General features: G+C 55.0%; 2 protein-coding genes across 2 annotated transcripts in view; both read right to left on the reverse strand.

Annotated features, from left to right (window-relative positions):
• Positions 1–2,015, reverse strand: part of LOC111151367 (keratin 35) — a 4,044-nt gene extending 2,029 nt beyond the window's left edge. The window contains exons 1-3 of the mRNA XM_022509340.1: positions 1,545–2,015; positions 601–683; positions 248–404 (exon numbers count right to left, since the gene is read on the reverse strand). Of these exons, the coding sequence (XP_022365048.1) occupies positions 248–404; positions 601–683; positions 1,545–2,015 (711 nt within the window). The remainder of the gene's footprint in view (positions 1–247; positions 405–600; positions 684–1,544) is intronic.
• Positions 2,016–7,043: 5,028 nt separating this feature from the next.
• LOC111151360 (keratin 36) lies at positions 7,044–10,741 on the reverse strand. Its single transcript, XM_022509327.1, has 7 exons — positions 10,283–10,741; positions 9,543–9,625; positions 9,137–9,293; positions 8,259–8,420; positions 8,030–8,155; positions 7,635–7,855; positions 7,044–7,239 (listed from the first exon to the last, which is right to left on the reverse strand). The coding sequence occupies exons 1-7, from the start codon at positions 10,739–10,741 to the stop codon at positions 7,044–7,046; spliced, it is 1,404 nt and encodes a 467-aa protein (XP_022365035.1).
• Positions 10,742–19,485: the final 8,744 nt, after the last annotated feature.

The following is a 19,485-nucleotide window of genomic DNA, read 5'->3' on the forward strand; positions in this document are numbered from 1 at the left end:
CCATGCTCACCTGTTCCCCCATGCTCACCTGTTCCCCCATGCTCACCTGTTCCCCCATGCTCACCTGTTCCCCCATGCTCACCTGTTCCCCCATGCTCACCTGTTCCCCCATGCTCACCTGTTCCCCCATGCTCACCTGCTTCCCCATGCTCACCTTCCCTCTTATGTTCACCTTCCCCATCTCCACCTCCTACCCATATTCACCTCCTTCCCATGCTCACCCGCTCCCCTCCTCCCCTGTGCTCACCTCCTCGTGGTTCTTCTTGAGGCACAGCAGCTCCTCCTTCAGGGACTCTACCTGGGCCTCCAGGTCAGACTTGCACAGGGTCAGATCATCTAGGATCCGGCGCAGGCCGTTCATGTCTGATTCCACCAGCTGCCGCATGGACAGCTCCGTCTCATACCTGCCACATACGTAACAGGATGCCTAAAGCTCCATTTCCTTTTTATGTCCAAAGTCAGATCCCACCCCAGGCTGTGCTCATTCTGTGTGTCCCACCTTAATACCTCAGTGACTTAAGACAGCAAAAACCCTGCATCTTGGCATTGCCAATATCCAGGTCTACCAGCCCCCAACCAAGGAGCAAGCAGGACACTCACTTGGTTCTGAAGTCATCTGCGGCCAGCTTGGCATTGTCGATCTGCACCACCAGCCTGGCGTTCTCTGCTTTGGTGCACAGGGTCTGGGAAAATAAAGAAGTGACATGTGAAGGGAAGGACAGTCTGCTAGCCAGAGCTCCCCAGAGCTCCCCAAAGCTGACAAGAGCTACCTCCAGAGGGAAGGAATCAACCATCTCTGGATTCCTGGCTTCTGAGGCTCCGTGAAGGCTTATGGGCACACAGTAGGGATCAGACAGGGAAGCCTCTACAGCCCCTCCCAGTGCAGAGCCTCTGAGACCCATAACCCGGCATGGACTAGGGGAGATGAGGAAATGCTGCAGCAAAGACTGGCAGGGGGGCTAACTCTTGCCTTCCTAACTCCCAGGCCACTGGGGCCTCAGGGCAGGTCCTGAACAGCAGCATACTCTCTGATTCCTTGGTCACAAATGGTCCCTCCCAGGAGCCAGCAGGGACCCTCAGAGGATGTGGGCTGGACAAAAAGGAAACTGCTGATGGGCTTTTCCTTCCCTGAGTTCTTTATAGAAAATCTGATCTGCACCAAAGAAATGAAGTCCAATCCCCTCGCCTTAAAAAAAAAAAAAAAAGGCGGGGGGAGAATTAAAACTCATAGAGATAGACCATGCTAGCAAAGGTTATACAGTCAGTGAGTTCACAGAGCCTGTCTCCACCAGCTGCCAGCCGGACCACCTAGACTAAGTCACTTAATCAGCCTAAGCTCCGGTGTTCCCATCTGTAAAATGGGCTAATGATATCTTCCTCATCAGATGACGGGGAGGAGCAGATGAGGCCACAGATGTGCACATGCTCTGTGACCTCTGGAGTGTCCCATGGGAGCAGGGCCAACAGCATGGGTGTCCTAGCTTCCAGTCCAGGGCTCATGGCTTCAGACTCCCGAACAGCCAGAGACACTCTGAACCCCTTACCTTCTTCTGGAGCTCCTCGATGGTCCGGAAGTAGGACTGGTAGTCAGGGCTCAGGTAGGGCACCTGCTGCTCACACCACTCCCGGATGCGGCCCTCCAGGCTGGCATTCTCCCGTTCCAGCTGGCGCACCTTCTCCAGGTAGCTGGCCAGACGGTCATTCAGGGACTGCATGGTCTCCTTCTCGCTGCCGGTGAGGATGCCATCCCCAAACCAGCCCCCACCCAGGTTGTAGCTGGTAGTAAAGCCTCCGGCCGGGAGGCAGAGAGCAGACAAGCAGCCAGCTGCCCTGCTGCTGCTCCTACCCAGCCCGACGGAGCATGCCGAGAAACTCCGGGCCCCGCGGGAGAGGCTGGGGAGCTTGCAAGAGCTGCTGGAGTACATCGTGGACACGCGAGCAGAGCCACCGCCAGCTCCCCCCAAGCCCCTGAGAGACCCTGAAGAGAAGCTGGCCTTGAGGCACTTGGAAGCCATGGCCTCAGCAGCCCAGACCAAGTGAGAGGTCTTCGAGGCCGGATGCCCCCCAGTGCAGAGAAGCCGCTCTTCACCCCAGGTTTATACCTCTGCTCCAGTGGGCGTTGGCCTTTACAAAGGGTTTTCTCCTCATTAAAGTTAATACCATTTTCTCTAAGAACCCCTCATTACCCTGTTAGTTAGCTTCCCATGAACATTTCCCGGCCTCGTAAAGTGGGAGTCCCGTTGAACTGACAGCCACGTCGAGACGTCTCCTCCGCCCCGTGTTGCCGACAAGACCAAGTATCCTCAGTTCTTCAAAGGGGCCTGTCATCCAAGCCCAGACCTCAGCCTCAGCCTCAGCCTCAGGAGGTGTGGGAACCCACAACCACAGTCTTGACTTTTTCTAGCTTCATCTCCTTTTATGGGCCCGGTGCAGGGGGGCGGGGGGGGTGGTGTAGAGGAGGCTCCTGGGTTGGCCCCTGGATGATGGAAGAGCAAGCCTAGTTGTTGCAGGAAGCAGTGACCTCATGCCCAAGGAGACACAGAAGGCTCTAGAATGACCCTGGAAATAGGGCCATGGTGACCAGCTATCCCCGTTTCCCCAGGACTATTCTGGTTTTAGTACCGAAAGCCGCCTAACCCTGGGAGCTTCTCAGTCCCACACAAAATGGGAAAGTTGGTCACCCCAGACAGAGCAGAGCCCTGGGGGACAGACAACCTCCCCACTCCCTCCCTCCCTCCCTCACAAGGAAATCTGGCTGGTTATATAGCCCCGACATCAGCCTAAACAACTAGAGGTCAGCTAACTGAGCACCAGCACATGGTGACACATACCCTACGTAGGAAGCTATGTCTCCCCAGGCCCTGGCTGAGAAGTGGGGCAGCCTTTCTTGCGGCTGCCTGGGGGCTGAGGCGGAATGTTGGGACATGATCACAGACCCCCTCAGGAGACACAGTCTGAACTTCAGAGTTTCAGCTCTGCTACAGGAGTTGTCTGGGCTGATGTCCAGAAGGCTTGACAAGGGTGGATTCTTTTTCCAGAAAACCCAATGTGCCAAGGGAGCGAGGCCTGGGAGAGGGGCCAAGAGCTGAGCCAGAGGGCAGGTGGAGCTGCAACAGATGGAGCCTCATCAGGAGGAGCCCCGTGTAACTTGCCTTCTAGGCGGCCCTGCGGTTTGGGGTCCTGTTGGCTCTTCTAGGGATAGGTTTTACCTTCTTGTCAGGAGAACAGCAGCAAGCTGAGCTCCAGCAGCCTTCCTGGTGTGGGACTCACTGCTCTGGCATGCATGGTCTCACTTCCCCCTCATGTTGTCCTGTGAGCCCAGGCTTGTCACCCCCACCTCAGAGCCGAGGAAACATCTAGAACACCACTGCTCGTAGTGAGTGCTCAGGAAAGGCAACCACTATGATTACTGGTCCCCACATGGGTGGAGTCTTGCTGTAGTTGAGCTGACAAGGCTAAGAAGCTGTCACTGGGGAGTGTGGATGGGCTCTGAGCGCCTGGGCCACCATCCCACAGGCCAGGTGCCGTGTTTGGGGGCCTCAGATCTAGAACTCTCATGAGTCACCATGCCCTTCCCACACCCAAGAGCCTGGTGAGACCGGCACCTGCCCAACAAAATCCCAGGACCCATTGTCTGCCTCACCTTCTCCTCCCTGGAAATCCATGCCCCAGTGCAAAGGACGCAGCTGAGCTGAGAGCCCGGATGAGCCACCTTTGCCATTCATGTTTCCCATCCATGGGCGTACAGGGTTCCACCCAAGCCCTGCTAAGTCACAGCCTCCCGTGCTCTGGGCTCAGTGAGGGCTACCCTGCATCCACAGGACCCTGAAAAGCCACAGCAGCCAAGGCCTGGGAGACCTCATGCTGTTTACACACCCCTGGGGGTCACATGGGTTCCCAGGCAGGGCTCCACACCTGTGCTGCCCAGAACGGGTTTGTCTCCCCCACACAGACCAGTTAATGGCAAGGCTAATGGTACCAGCCATCCGTCACTAAGTGCTTAGGACTGCCAGGCCTCGTGCTGAGCTGTCTCCAGGCATTGTCTCATTCACAGCTCAACAATCTCATGAGACTAGCATCGCCAATAGCCCCATTTAGTAGATGAGTAAACTGAGGCTTGGAATGTTTCTGGAGCCTACCCCTGCTCCAGCCCAGCTTTGCCCTCCTGGCTCTGAACATCGATGGCAGCGACCGATGGTTGATCTGCTGACCCTCCCTTCACTGATGTGCTCAAATTGTCTGGTGTTTGAGCCCTATCTTCCCAGGGAGAGTTGTACATTCTCGAGGGCAAGGACAGACCTCTTATTTCTCTTGAAATCTCTATTGTTCAAGTACAGTGCTGGCTTCCAGATGTCTCAGAGGGAAAGGATAAATGAATGAATGCTTTGCCTGTGGTGAATTGTGCTAATTAAGAAGGCAAAGGAAAGGTTTTTGAGGGAAGGGGAACATAATAAAAGGGGAGAGAAGGAATAAGGTAGGAAGGAGAAAAAAGTGGGTAGGGAGCTGGAAGAGAAAGACACTTCCAAAGACAGTCTTACTCTCTCTACTGCTATACATAGGGAAACTGAGGCTCAGAGATGGAAAGAGATTAATTTTATAAAACATAGAAGTAATATGTTTAGGGATGCCTGGGTGGCTCAGTCAGTTGAGCTTGCAACTCTTGGTTTCAGCTCAGGTCATGATCTCAAAGTCACGAGATCGAGATCCGCATCTGGATTTGGGCTCAGCAGGGAGTCTGCGGGAGATTCTCTCTCCCCCTCCCCCTCTGCTCCTCCCCCTGCTCATGCTCACTCATTCACTTGCTCTCTTTCGTAAATAAATCTTTAAAAAAAAGAAAAGTAATATTTTTAAAGCTATGAGATAACCTCTAAATCATTCTGGACTATTTCCATTCTTCCTTAGCACTCTTCTTATTAGAAAAAAATAATTACCTGGAATCCGTTATTGGCAAGAACCAATCTTGCTTAGTAAGTCTCCGAATTACTTTCCCTCCAGGACCTGAGCCCTCTGCTGAGATGGGGTCTGCACTGTCTCCAGAACATGGCCATGCTCTAAAAACCCTTTGCCCTCCTCCTTCCTGCTCTGCCCATCCTTCAAGGCCCCCATTAATTCCAAATCTCCCCTACACCCCCAACTCTCCTTGATCTCTCCCTGTCCTGAGAACCCAAGAGCCTGCCCCACACGCACACTTGCCATGCCCGGTGCTTGGGGCGGGGGGGCGGCACAGGCGTTGTCTCCCGTCTCCCCAGCTGGGCCATCGGCTTCTTGAGGACAAGGCCTGAGATCCCACACTGGGTCCAGCTGCCTCCCCAACGTCCCCACTTCTCCATAGACGTGCCGCTGCTTTAGCACTGGGCTTTCCACACACGGGGTGTTCAGTACCTATCTGTTGGCTGACTAATTGACCTGAGTGTGTGTCAATGAGCCAGATGGCACCTTGGCGTCAGTATAAACAAGGTCAGAAATGCCTTGAAAAAAAGGATTATGTTCACTCTGGGGAAATTCGATAAAATATAATGTGTCCTATCATCTCTCTCTCTGCTATCGAGAAAAGAGCAATGACATGGGCATCAAAAGGCTTGAGAGGGCATCCTAAGCCTGCCACTCGCTGCGTCGGTGTGGGCCCCTGGCGGTGCTAAGTTCTGGTCTGCCCAGTAGTGAGGAATTTAAGCTAGAACTCAGTTAAGGGTAGGTTACGAGGTTGAGAATAGGAGGGCTTCCTTACCCAGTGAAGTCAGAACCGACGTCCGTCCCTGCCCATCCCTGGTTGTCTCCGTGCACCAGCACGCAAGGGTGGGACACGCTCTCTGCACCCCCAGCCGCCCACCTCTCCTGTCCAGAGCCTCAGGCCAGAACGGAGAAAGGCGGACCTCAGGGGTGCGGAGCACAGGGAGGAGCGGGACAGGGCAGGGCTGCCCCGCTGACTTTGTCCAGCAGGTAGTAATGACTCAAGTCGTTGGGGAGGGGTGAGACAATACTAGGGGAAAGGGCGCCAGCCTCCCAATCGGAATTGCCGCACCATGGCCTCTTCCTTGTCACTCGCTGTTGTATGGCCCGGAGTAAGCTGCTGTCTTCTCCGGCCTGTGTTCTCCACAAAGAATAAATCCTGGGGACAAAGAATAAGCCAGGGGGCTCGCAGACGTCTCACAGGTCATGCTTCTCTGCTCAGAGGGGTGTCAGGGGCCCGGCACAGTTAGGTTGGGCTCCCAGAAGGGCACAGCTCAGCCAGGAGAATTCGGGGCACTCTGCCCTCTGCCCCACAGTGAGCTTCCTTCCCCCTCCTCCCTGTCTGACCCCCCACACGTCCTTGTCCCTGCTGCCCTTCACTTCAGCCCCGTATCTGGCACTGGGAGTCAGCTGGCCCTCCTGCCTCCGTCCCCGAGCTCCCCTCCCTGAGGTGGTCAGTCCAGGCTGGCTGGCTGCGGTCTGCCTCTCTCCACTCGGTCCTGGAAACTGCTCTCCTGAACTGTCACCAGGGTCAGGCCTGGGGATGAGCCAGCGGAGAGGTGCAAGCTGGACAAAGGAGGAGGAGCTGAAGGGGCAGAGAGGGGGCCCCCAGATCCAGACAGGGCAACTGAGGAAGGCTGGCTTGGGAGACTATCCCTTGTGGGGCCGCCCCAGGTGGGTACCCATGGGCAGGGCCGAGCCTGTGGGCAATGGCTATGCCCATCTGTTCACACGGCCAGGGTCTGAGGTATCCCCATTTTTAAATATTTTAATCGTCCTGTCACTTCCTACCACTCAGATGCAGGAAGATAGACCTGAGACCAAAATCCACAGCTTTACTCTGACCCTTGATCAAACATCCGCACTAGCTAACCTCACAAGAACAGACAGAGTCAAGTTTGCAATGCCAAGAGAACACAGTTTATTGGGTATATTTCCAGAGGAAACTAGTTTTGCGTAGCATAAAAGCAGTGAAGTCCAGAAACACAACATAAGAAGTATTTTGGTAGAAAAAAATCTGCTGAGCAGGGAGCCTCTCTAGGGAATGGGGGGTCATTTAGAGCTGAGAGCCATAGGCATGTCCTTCCCGGGGCTGGCTACAGCGGGCAAGGCTGCAGGTGCTCCCTGGAGGAGATGACTTTCCCATCTCTGATCTCCTCAGTGATGGTGCGGATCTGGGTGCTGACCTGGGGAGCCGGGCCGCAGGGCACAGCTGGAGCACAGGGCCCAGTCGAGACGTAAGGTCCCCTCATGGAAGGTTTGCATTCCGTAGCACAAGGGTGCACAGGCAGCCTGAGGAAATGAAATCGATCAGAGGGCATTGGGCGTGGGTCATGAGACTGAGATCCCCGTTAAACAGATTTAGAGGATAGAGGGACTATAGGTAGGTGACAACGACGAATGGCTTCAGTGCCTCTAAAAACCCCAAGCGCTGCAGGGATGAAGACAAGAAGCCCCCAGCCAAGCACGACTGTTGGGGAAGAGCTGTGGCGGCACGAGGGGGCAGCTTGTCCCCACTGTGATGACCAAGCTGGGACAAGAAGGGATCTCTAGAGAAAGGCTTTGAATAGATCCCCGTCTTCTGCGCACTAACCTCTGCAGAGACTGACACCCTCTCCGAGGCCCTGAGGGGTGGTCCAGGGAGCCCTGTCCCCACACCTGGCTCTCCAGGACCCACAGCCACTCACTTGCAGTCCTCGCCCTCCAGCAGGCGGCGGTAGGTGGCGATCTCTGACTCCAGCCGGGCCTTGACGTCCAGCAGCACCTGGTACTCCTGGTTCTGCCGCTCCAGGTCACACCTGATCTCGGCCAGCTGGGCCTCCACGTTGCTGATCAGGCACTGCATCTGGGCCAGCTGGGAGCCATAGCGGGCCTCAGTCTCCGTCAACGTGGATTCCAGGGAATTCCTCTGTAAGGGGAGAGAGGAAGGGCTGCTCACGGGAAGGAATCCCACCCAGAGCCCTGAAGCCCCGGGTATCTCCACATCCTGCATGATCACACCCCAGGATAAGCCCCGTGCCAAGGCTGGTGGGTCAGGGTTTGCCAGGAGCTGTGGCTGGTCCCTCAGGCAGAGGCCACTCACCAGGCTGTGCTGGGCCTGCAGCTCAATCTCCAGGGCATTGACCGAGCGTCTCAGCTCAATGATCTCCGTCTGACAGCACTGCAGCTGCTCCGAGCTGGACACCACCTGCTTGTTCAGCTCCTCGGTCTGAAACGCAAGAGGCCCCAGAGTGTGGTCAGACCAAGGGAAGCTCCTTTCAAGGAGAACCGCTGCCCCAGGAGCCTGTGGTCCCGGGTGGCCCCAGCCCCACCTGGGTGTTGAACCAGGACTCCACGTCTCTACGGTTGTTCTCCACCAGGGCCTCATACTGGCATCTCATATCATCCAGAATCTTGTTGAGATCCACTGGGGGGGCGGCATCTACCTCCACGTTCAGTCGGTCCCCAAGTTGGCAACGGAGCACGTTGACTTCCTGTGGAGGGGAGGCACGACGGCACCAAGGTTGTGGAAAGGATGCCGGATTGAGGGTACAGGAGGCTGGGCTCAAATCCTCCTCCCTCAGCGGCTGGCTGTGTGACCTCAGACTTGGATCTTAACTTCTCTGAGCCTAGGTCCCTTCATGGACATACACCTACCTACTCTGGGGATACGGGAGAGTCAAAGATGATGCAAATGTCAGGCAAATAGAAGAAATGTTATCAGGCACTAACGTCCAGAGGGAGATTTAGTGTCATGGGATCTGTGTGACCTTAAGCAAGCGACTTAACTGCTCTGTGCCTTATTTTTCTCATCTGTAAAATGGGACAATTGTGAGGATGAAATGAAGTGAGAGCAAAATGCAAAGTATTTAGGGGCGCCTGGGTGGCTCAGGTGGTTAAGCATCTGCCTTCAGCTCAGGTCATGATCCCAGGGTTCTGGGATGGAGCCCCGCATCGGGATCCCTCCTCAGCCGGGTCCTGCTTCTCCCTCTGCTGCCACCCTCCTCCACTTGTGCTCTCTTTCTCTCTGTCAAATAAATAAATAAAATCTTTTTTTTTTTAATGCAAAGAGTTTCAGATAGCTTCTGGCATACAGTACGCCCTCAACAGATGCCAGTTGGAGTTCCTATGGGAGCCATGGTCACCGTCGTTGTGCCCAAGGGTCACCCAGGTTGGGAAACGCTGGAAGGTTGCAAAGCACCAGCCTCACCTCCTCGTGGTTCTTCTTGAGGCACAGCAGCTCCTCCTTCAGGGACTCCACCTGGGCCTCCAGGTCGGCCTTGCACAGGGTCAGCTCGTCCAGGATCCGGCGCAGCCCGTTCATGTCCGACTCCACCAGCTGCCGCATGGACAGCTCTGACTCGTACCTGCACACACAGAGCCCTGCTGAGTCTGCAGGGAGGGCGCCGGGCACAGGCTGCCCTCCATCAGCTGAGGGGGCTGACTTGGGGTCAGCAGCACAGTGAGCCTTTCCTTGGACGCAGAGGGGATCCAGGGCCTGTGCCGTATTCCCACTTACGGTTCCCTCTGGCCTTCCTCCCAGCTCACCAGCTCCCAAGGCCGAGGAGAGAGGCGAGGGAAAGCACAGCAGACCTTCCCCGCTGGGGCCCACTCACTTGGTCCGAAAGTCATCAGCAGCTAGCTTGGCGTTGTCAATCTGCAGGACCAGCCTGGCGTTCTCAGCCTTGGTCAGCAGGATCTGAGGAACAAGGGGCATCCCGTGAGCTAGGGAAGGCCCAGCAGGATGGGGTGGGCAGGCGGGGATGGCCCAGAGGCCATGCTTCTAAGTCCCACCGGTACCCTCAGTAGCCCCAGCCCTGAGCCCAGGTATGGAGGGATCACCAGTCCAGGAGGGCCACCCCTAGAAGTAGGCCCCAGAGTGTCACGGCAGGATGCCTCAGGGTGAGGTGGAAAGAACCAGGCCAGCCTGGATTCTGATTCTGCATCTAACACTCAGAGGCTGTGCAATCTTGGGCAAGTTACTGAACCGCCCTGATATTTAACTTCTGTATCTGTTAAATGGGTCTAGTAATAGCTATCTCTCCAAGATGAGGAATAAATAATCCAATGGATACCAAGCATCAGGCATGGCGCCTACATCCTGTAGTCGCTGGGTATATGCTATTGCCCCTCCTAAGGCTGAGATGGCGAGGGGAGGAGAGGATGGCTGGCATAGTCATAAGCAAGCAGAGGACTCGCACAGACGTGTGGGTCTCCCAGGAAACCAGGACTCCAGACAGAAGAGCTTGCCCTGGACAGAGAATTCCCCAAGAGCTACCATCACTGGGTAGTCTCTTGGGATGAGACAGGGACCCCCAGGGCTGGGGATGCTGGAGAGGGGCCAAGGCCCCGTTACCTTTTGCTGGAGCTCCTCAATGGTCTTGAAGTAGGACTGGTAGTCTGGGCAGATGTATGGAATCTGAGACTCGTACCACTCCCGGATGCGTTTCTCCAGCTCTGCATTCTCCCGCTCTAGCTGGCGCACCTTCTCCAGGTAGCTGGCCAGGCGGTCGTTCAGGAACTGCATGGTCTCCTTCTCGCTGCCATTGAAGGAGCCCTCGCAGAACCAGCCCCCGCTCCCGACAAAACCAGAGGGGTGGCACCCAGCGGACAGGTAGGAGCCGGAAAAGCAGCTCCCAAGGCTGGACAGGCCCATCCTGATGGAGGAGGCAGACCCCACAGCTCCAGCAAGACTGGGGACCCTGCAGGAGCCCACAGAGCGGACGGAGGACACCCGAGAGAGGCCGCCTGCTGGGCTGCATAGGCCCTTGGCAGACCCAGAGGAGAAGACCGGGGAGCAGACCTGGGTGGCCATGATCCTAGCAGAGGCAGGCTATAATTTAGCAAGGAGCTTGGGTTCTAGGCTCTCAAGGCCTCTCTGGAGTATTTATACACACTCTCTGTGGGGTGTTGGCATGTTAGTCTTGGGAAAGCCTGTTCCTCTTCCAGAAAGCTAATCTCATTAGAATGTGATTTTTGCCACCCATCCAGAATTTCTTACCTTATAAAAAAAATTTTTTTTTTAATTTTGCTTGCTAAGTCAGGACTCTCATCTGTTGTCATTTCCTGGGAGAATATGAATTTTATTGCCTCTTCAAAGTCTTTGCACCAGATCCCATAAATTGGGAGTGGCCTCACAAATGACATTTGGTTCCTCCTCTCTGTCCTGGTCCTTCCCCTGAGCATCCTGGTCATCCCACTTGTCACCCCCACCCACTTCCCCTGCACTCACAGGTGCTCACGGATGCCCAGACCCCCAGGATAGTTCAAAGGGAACAAAGGGAACTACGATTCATGGAGCTCCTATGCGCCAGGCCCTGGTTACTTCCTCTATACCTCACAACAGTCCTGGGAGGTGACCGATCTGTCTCCATTTCACCGACATGGAAACAGACGCCAAATGGCCAAGAACAACCTTGCTCAAGGGAAACAGGCAATGAGTGACGGAGCCTGGAACTGAGACCAGGGCTCTCCAATCCTAGATCCTGCACTCTTGTCCCAACACTTCTCTCCTACAACCAAGGGCAACTGTAGGCACCCAGAATTTAGGGACCAGAAACCTAGGTCCGAATGGTGACTCTGTCATGTGAGCGTATGTCCCTTTCTGGCATGCCTCAGTGTCCTCATCAGGACGGTGGAGGTCATCAGCCTACTCTGCCTGCCTCACACGGATATGAGGAGCATCAAACAGAACAGAAGTAAAAGTGTTTTTGAAAGCCACTGTGCCCTATAGAAATACTGCTTACACGGGACAGTCCTTGGTGATGGTTTATGGCTGTGGCCGGCCAAGGATCACAAGTGTGAGCCCTCTGAAGGGTTGCTTTGGAAGGCACTTTCCTTTGTGACCCACAGTTCTTTGAACCCAGAAGAGTAGAGACCTCGATCCTGGGGCAGTCTGCCCTGACCCCCTAGTCCCCAAGTCATGGGTCTGTACAGACTCTTTGGACAGGGGAGGAATAAGAAGGACAAACAAAGAGCTGCTAGGGCAACAAGCGAGATGGGAGGGGCACCCGAGAAGTCACCGCCCCAGGGAAGTTCCTTCTTCCGCCTCACCAAGTGGGACTTCCCAAGGCTCGGGCAACCGGCTCACTCTTCTCCCACACGGACTTGGTTTGCAAGGTTGGCGTTTATGGAAGCATTTATGTGCTTCTGAAGCTGTAATTTAGCAACCTCTTAAAACGCTTTATAAGCTTCTCTCTGGAATTACTCAGGAGGGTTGGCTATGGAGCACACGCCTCGCCCAGCGCAGTGGGCACCTTGACGGGACGCCTGAGAGCAGCCCCTCCTGGGAGTGAGAGCGAGGACCTTGGGCTCTTATAGCAGCTCCAGCATCCCTGCTGTCCCAGCACAGCCTCAGGGTTTCTCAGCCCCGGCACTGTTGACATCGTAGACTACTGAATTCTTCGAGGTGGGCACTTGGTGTGCCCTGTAAGATGTTGGCGACATCCCTGGATTCCACCACCTGATGCCAATAGCCACACCCTCCCCCAGACTGTCTCCAGACATTGCCAGGTATCCCCTGGGAGGCAAAACCACCCTTGTTTGAGAACCGCTGGACCATCAGGACAGGAACGGGGGCTCTGACCAGACTTCCTACAGACACTGCCTTTTACTCCTAGGAAAACCAGTGCCGAGTCTGGCTGTCCCTGCGGGGCCCAGGCGGGGCCCAGGCGGGCAAGTCCTTAAGGCTTCGATATATCTCATTGGTGACGCAGCGCTCACTCTCAGGGCAGCCCTCACTGAGCCTCGAAGCGGCTCTTCTCTGGGGTGTCTGGCTATCAGGCATCTAAAAGGGATGTTTTCATTTTCTGGGGTTTTTAAGCCCCTCTGCTGTGCCATCTGTATCTGAAGGTGACGCCAGGTTTCCTCCAGGGCAGCTGCTGCTCTGGCTCTTCCCATCACTCTCAGCTGCTGCGCCAGGAGGACCACCGAGGGCCAGAGTCCAGGCAGGTGTCTTACAAGCTGTGAGGAGAGGCACATTCCCCTCCTGCAGAGAGGGCCAGAGAAGGGCTTTTGGCCCCCCTAGGTCCCCTGCCTTTTCTCCATGTTGTAGGCCAAAAGGCCACCTCTCAGAGGAAAGTGTGGAGGGGGCCTCATGGGAGGAATTCCTCTGCTTTCTTCCACCCAGGAGCCAGGACCATCACGTGGAACAGATGTTCTACCTGTGTCAGGGAAGAGAAGCCAGGACTCAACAGAGCCGCTCATCTCCCAGCACAGGCCCGGAGATCTGCCCATCCCGCTCCCCAACCTTGGAGAAAATCCACCTGTTTGGTGTGAAGTAAACCAGGAGTCCCACTCATCAGGTTTTATTTCAAAAGAGAGTCCCTATTCTGAGGCCATTCTTTCTAACGTTAATCTAAAATACACTGGGCTAAGGGTCAGGGCCTGGACTCCAGGCCAAGCTCAGCCCCAGAGCCCCAGTCTGAACAGGAAGAGCCTAGACGAGGTAAGCTTGAGGCCCTTCCCTCTCAGACATTATAGGCATTTCCTGTGCAGGGGCCCAGGCGTCACCAGATATGTTGGTGACTCTCACCATCCCTCACAACCACCATCCTTTTCTTTGCTGCTGACCTACAGCATAAAAGAATAAAGAGGAGTTATGGACCGTCAAGCTCATGACATAGAGTTTCTTCTCTTGTTTTTGTTCTGTTTTTGCACCCTCCCTGGGACCCCAGGTCACCCTTTGCCTCCAGCCTACACAGCACAAGACTATGGCACGAGCTTCCCCCTGGTCTTCCCTCATAGGCAGAAGCCACATTGAGCCACCTCCCGGGGCTCTTTCCCAGGAGCCCCCATTCGGAGGGACAGCGTCACCGGGATGTCGTGTGGGCAGCCCAGCATGTCCAAGATGGAATGACATCTCTGGCCACCTGAGCCGGGACAGACTTGCAAAAGAAGGGGCTCCAATAGTGTCAGGCTGGACAGAGCGGGCCCTGGGCCTGAACGCAGCCGGACCTTGGCTGGAGCCACTCAGCCACTCTGAGCCTCGGGTTCCCCAAGAGGCACCACATTCACGGGATTGTGAGAAGTTAATAGAGGGGCACCTGGGAGGTTCAGGGGGTTAAAGCCTCTGCCTTCAGTTCAGGTCATGATCCAGGGTCCTGGGATCGAGCTCTGCATTGGGCTCTCTGCTCAGCAGGGAGCCTGCTTCCTCCTCTCTTTCTGCCTGCCTCTCTGCCTACTTGTGATCTCTCTCTCTGTCAAATAAATAAATAAAATCTTTAAAAAAAAAAGTCAATAGAAACATGCATGAGAAATAGGAACTGGAGTCATGGACTTAAGAGATCAAAACTGTTCTTAGAGCCCATCTAGTCTGAGTCCCAGTCAAATGCTGTATCCAAGGGCACAAACCACTCGCCCTGGTTTCATGGGATAGTGGCCGAGCCCAGCTGTGCAAGGGAAGACCGTGGCTGGGACTGTGTCCAGAGCAGCAGGAACCCCTAGACTAGCCCTCTGACACTTATTCTAGCAGCTTCCAAAGCCACCTCCACTTCCTGCTGGCACAAAGTGCTGGGTTTAGGGCTACGGAACTGACAGGATGCTCTCTGCCCACCATGGCCCCAGCTTCAGGGTCAAGAGGAGAAAGCCCACCTTGGAAGGCCACCAAGTTCAAAATCAACCACTGGATTTGTGGGTCCTCCTTTGGTTAAAAAGAAGTTTCCATTCCCAAATGAGCTTCCGTCTGAAAGCCAAGGTTCTCCGTGGGCAGCAACCCAAGAAATCAAGCCTGAGTCTCCCTCCCAGTGGATCAGTCCCTTCGACGTGGAAGGGACCAGGCACAACCTGTCACAGTGTGCCTGAAGAAGAAATCAGGGTTCCTCTTTTCCTGCTTCTCAGGGCTGTGGTTAAAAGGTGCCAGTTGCCACCACCAAAGGCATCAGAGGAAGCAGACAATGGAACATGGGGCAGACAGGTCACCTACAAATGGGTACCCAAAGGAGTAAGATCATTGTAGAAGCACAATGTTTCTCTCTCTCTCATTCTCTCTCTCTCTCTCTCTCTCAGAGTGGACTGCTGGCTTATGCTTGAGCTTCCCGGCTTTCTCCTGGTACCTATTTGATCTCTGACAGCCATACACACAGGTTCTGCAGAATTTCCCACTCTAAGAGGCATCTAAGAACTACTGGCTCAGTCAGAAGAGCATGTGACCCTTGACCTTGGGGTTGTGAGTTCGAAGCCCACGTTGGGTGTAGAGATTACTTAAAGAAACAAAAACTTCAAAAAAAAATTTTTTTAATAAAAATAATTTTTAAGGGGTGCCTGGGTGGCTCAGTGGGTTAAAGCCTCTGCCTTTGGCTCAGGTCATGGTCCCAGGATCCTGGGATCGAGCCCCACATCGGGCTCTCTGCTCAGCAGGGAGCCTGCTTCCTCCTCTCTCTCTGCCTGCCTCTCTGCCTACTTGTGATCTCTGTCTGTCAAATAAATAAATAAAATCTTTTTTAAAAATCTTAAAAAATAATAATAATAATTTTTTAAAGAGCAGAAATGCTGATCCCAATTCTTCAACACTTTAGACCCTACCCAGCCCCCTCCCACCCAGAGACGGGGAGACCCACACTGATCTTCATTTCTTCCCCCCACACAACTTGCTTTCTCCATTTCTTCAAGCAACAAAGTGCCCGGGGTTCCTGGCTCCTCCCTGAAAAGCACAGTTACTATATATTCTGTTTCTAATAACCACATCAAAAGCTCGTGCCAGATCTGCTGCCAGCTGTAGGGTTCTAGTGTAGACATGCAGTAACAGGTACACAAAGTTGAAGGAAGCATTACGGGAGGAAAAAAACAAAAAAAAAACTTCAATTAAGACATTTTGAGCCACCAATTTGATTTGTCCAAAGAATCAGAGAAAGGTCTTGCTTCTTTAGTCTTGATGATAGGAGACTCAGAGCTATTCCCAGACCTGCTAAGGATAGCGTTGCCAGATTTAGCAAATAAAAATGCATACAATATTGGGACATACTTGTACTACAAATTATTCTATTGTCTATCTGCAATTCCGAATTAACTGGGCAGGTCTGGCAACTTTGCCCTCACGGGCCACAGAGAGCTCGACTCAGATGTACCCCGCTGGGTTGTCCTCTCTCTCGTCCTGGCCACCTCCGTGGCATTCCACCCTCGGAGCAGCTGTCTTGAGCAAGGTGACTCAGATCTTCTTGGGCAAGATTTGGCAAGTCCGTCCCTGCTCATTTTCACTCTCCGAGTCTGAGCCCCAGACCTCCAGCTACCCCTTGCTGCTGCCTACCCTCACCAAGCTCAGGACAGTCAGGACACATGCTAAGTGACCAGCGTGATCTGTCCCTACTTCCTCACTCCCCCTCTAAAGGGCTCAGAGCCCATGCTCAGGGACCTCAGGAGAGCTGAGGAGTAGACCACGACCCTGAGTGGTGGCCCCTTCGGGGACTCAAGAGCTCTACAGGGATTCTGGGGATGTGGCTTCCCAGCCTGCTGCTTCTTGCATTGTCCTGAATCAGCCCCCACTGGGCCTGGACCTCACCCAGATTAGGCCTTGAAACTCCCACTTCACCAGCCCTGGAACTCCCCCAGAACTCTCATCCCCCCCGCCCCAAAATACAAGGTGCTTTCTGTCTCCCTGCGGTGTAATGTTGGCGATTGCCCAAGGCTTCAGGATCCAGCTCCAAACTGCTGTGGCCTTGGAGGAGGCCCAGAGAGCCACCCTGACCCCCATCTTCAGCCATACCTCTCCGGTTCTCTCTCGCTGGACTCCGCCTGTGGCGTCCCAGGGCCCAAGTCCCTCACCCACAGCCAGCTTTTCCTGCACAGCTGTGTCGGCTGACAGTTCCAATCTGGAAGAGCCCAGGGCCTCCTGCTCGGATCCACTCAGCCCCTAACTCCCCCCACCCAGCTTTTATGGAAAATTCCAGAGTTGTCACTGCTCTCCCCAGTGTGCCTAGAGAAACCTGTGGTTTGTGGGAGACGCGCAGCCAAGCCCACTGGGAGAAAAGCAGCAGAACCTCAGTGTCCCGCGTCCCCTTGATTCAGGTACCACTTAACTGAACTACAAAGCCAATTTCCCAAACAGCCTCTTTAATTGGATTCCCCCGTCCACATTTACAGGACCTGGTGTGCCCTTGGTCTCAGAATCTCTTCCTCACAACAGCACGTCTGCAAACCAGGCTGTGGGCTCCAGGTTGTAATTAACTACGCTTTATACTGTAGATTCCACTTTCAAACTAGTCTGAGATCCCTGGATGAAAGAAGCCACAGAGTCGTTATAGCAGTTCATAAAAATGGGCCAGAAGAGTGAATACCAGCTCTTTGCCAGCTGCCCCCTCTCCCCACCCTCCGTGGGTACCCATATGGGTCTCAGCACCCACCCACCAACCTGACCCCTCCCAGCCTCTGCAGAGGATGGAGTCTGATGCGTGCTCAGCTCCTGTAGAACCTCCCAGAGGAATGGCTCAAAGGGACACCACCCACATACCCTGCTCCACTCCAGCCACTAACAACCCCAGGAACACCATCCACTAGGCGGCAGGTCCCCGGGCAGCCCTGAGATGTGCTGACCCAGGCAGAGAGACAAGACGCGCTCCAGCAGCTGACATGGGAAACATGGAACTGTGCAGAGTCACACGTCCTTCACCACAGCCTTCCTGTGATACCCCTTCCTCTTCTTCCCTCAAGTTTCCCTTGGGAAGGACCTGAGATTCCCCTTCCCAGAAAGCCCAAGGCACGCTTCGTCTCACACTCTGGGTCTTTTGTGGACCCTCGAAGGTTGCCACCTAAAACAGAGAGAAAAGAGGCACCCAAGGCTTCTTGGGGCTACAGTTCTAGCCTCCACCATGCCCTGTTCTCCAGAGCTGCCCAACACAAGGCAGGGGACTGGCCAGGCCCTTGTGTTGAGACCAAGCCCAGATAGGATAGGGTCTGGGGCTCTGTCCCTCCAGCCTGGATCCCAGCAGGTGGCCCAAGAGGAGCTGATCTGCTTTCTGGGGTGAGCCTGCCCCCTGCAGGGCCCAGGCAGGACCAACAGCCCCATCACTGAGCGCCACAAGTTCACTGCCGCATCCGTGGGGTGGAGCCTGAGGGAGAGGGAGGCACCTTCTGCTGCTGGTGCAGGGCAAGGTGGCTGAAGGAGCCATGAGCCAGAGGCAACTCAGCAATTAGCCACCCTTGGGCGGCACCTACCGTGTGGCAGCACTTGCCTCCAGAGCCTGACCAGCTCTGAGGCACTGGGACGCCACAGGAACATTCCGAGGTTGATGCCCTTGTCCCCTGAGCACTGGCCTTAGAAGGGAGCCTCACTTCTTTCCCTAGATTCCCAGGGCTGACCACTTGACTCTGATAGAAGGCCAACCACGGTCTTGGAAAGCGCCTTGGAACACGGATCCCCGCTCTCATGATAGGCCACTTCACCAGTCTGGTCCTCAGTCTTCAGATGTGTGAAATGGGCACAATAGTGCCAACTCATGGGCTTGTTATAAAGATGAAATAAAGAATGAAAAGGAGTTTGGTAAAGAGTCAAGTGCTAGACACATTGTTCTTCTGCCCTTTATTTTTACCCACTCTGGGTTGGCCTCTCTTGCCTTCATGTGTGCTCCGTGGCAATCATGACGGAGTCTAGCCAGTCACTCATAGCCATAGCCCTGAGAAGCAGGGGTGTGAGTCCAGGGTGGGCAGGGGGCACCTAGACAACAGGGAGGGAAATAGGGACCCAGTAGCCCTGATGAAGCTGTCCCCCTTCCAATGGCCACCACCTGCAGATGACGGGGAGAAAACTGAGTCCCAGTTGCAAAGTCTCACCCCTCAGTGGCACTACTGAGGTAACCACCTCTTCCCAGTTTGGGAAGCCTCCTGGTTTGGTGGGCACAGCCCCTCCTGGGCTTCCCTCCTGGCTTCCCTGGGACTCCCAATAGGGCCTCACTTTGGGGGGAGCCCAGATTCTCAGGGACTCCCTGGGGTCTGGGTGAAAGGGCCCCAGACCAGATCCCGCACCAGGCCCAGAGTCCAGCTCATTTCACTGCTCCACGTGGACCACTAACCTCAAACCCCACCAGGCTCCTCAAAACAAGCTCAAAAAAGTGGGGCTGCCCCCCTAAAGAGCCCTCGCCTGGGTCTCGGGGAGAGGGGCTGCTCCTGGCCCAGAAAGCCTGGGATATGGAACCCAGGGGCCTTGGATCAGCCATGGGGCTCAGCTCTGAGGGGCTCCTCTGGCCCAGGTCCCTCCCTCAGCCTGGGGGACACCCCTTCTCCGGGTGATCTCAGTGCAGTGCACCTCCTTACCTCTTTAATCCCCGTGGCTCATCTTTAACCACTCTGTGGTGGATCCACTCTCTCATCCTCCATCCAGCAGGTTTACTGAGCTCCTAGAACATTCTGGGTATGAGGAGGAGGTTGACCACAAAGAACTGCCCTGCAAGAACTCACGGTTAGGGAGGAGAGGGGGAAAGCTCTCATTTACTGATCACCTGCTGTGTGCCGGGGACTGCTCTAAGCACTTGACTTTGAGCCTCCAAGGGCAATAGTGCTGGGGGCGGGGAGGAAAGTGAGCCCACAAGGTAAGTCTCTTGGCCAGGGTTAGGAACACAGCGTGCAACAGAG

Source organism: Enhydra lutris, unplaced genomic scaffold, assembly GCF_002288905.1.
Source record: "Enhydra lutris kenyoni isolate GAN:26980312 unplaced genomic scaffold, ASM228890v2 scaffoldscaffold26, whole genome shotgun sequence".
NCBI classification, from domain to species: Eukaryota; Metazoa; Chordata; class Mammalia; order Carnivora; family Mustelidae; genus Enhydra; species Enhydra lutris.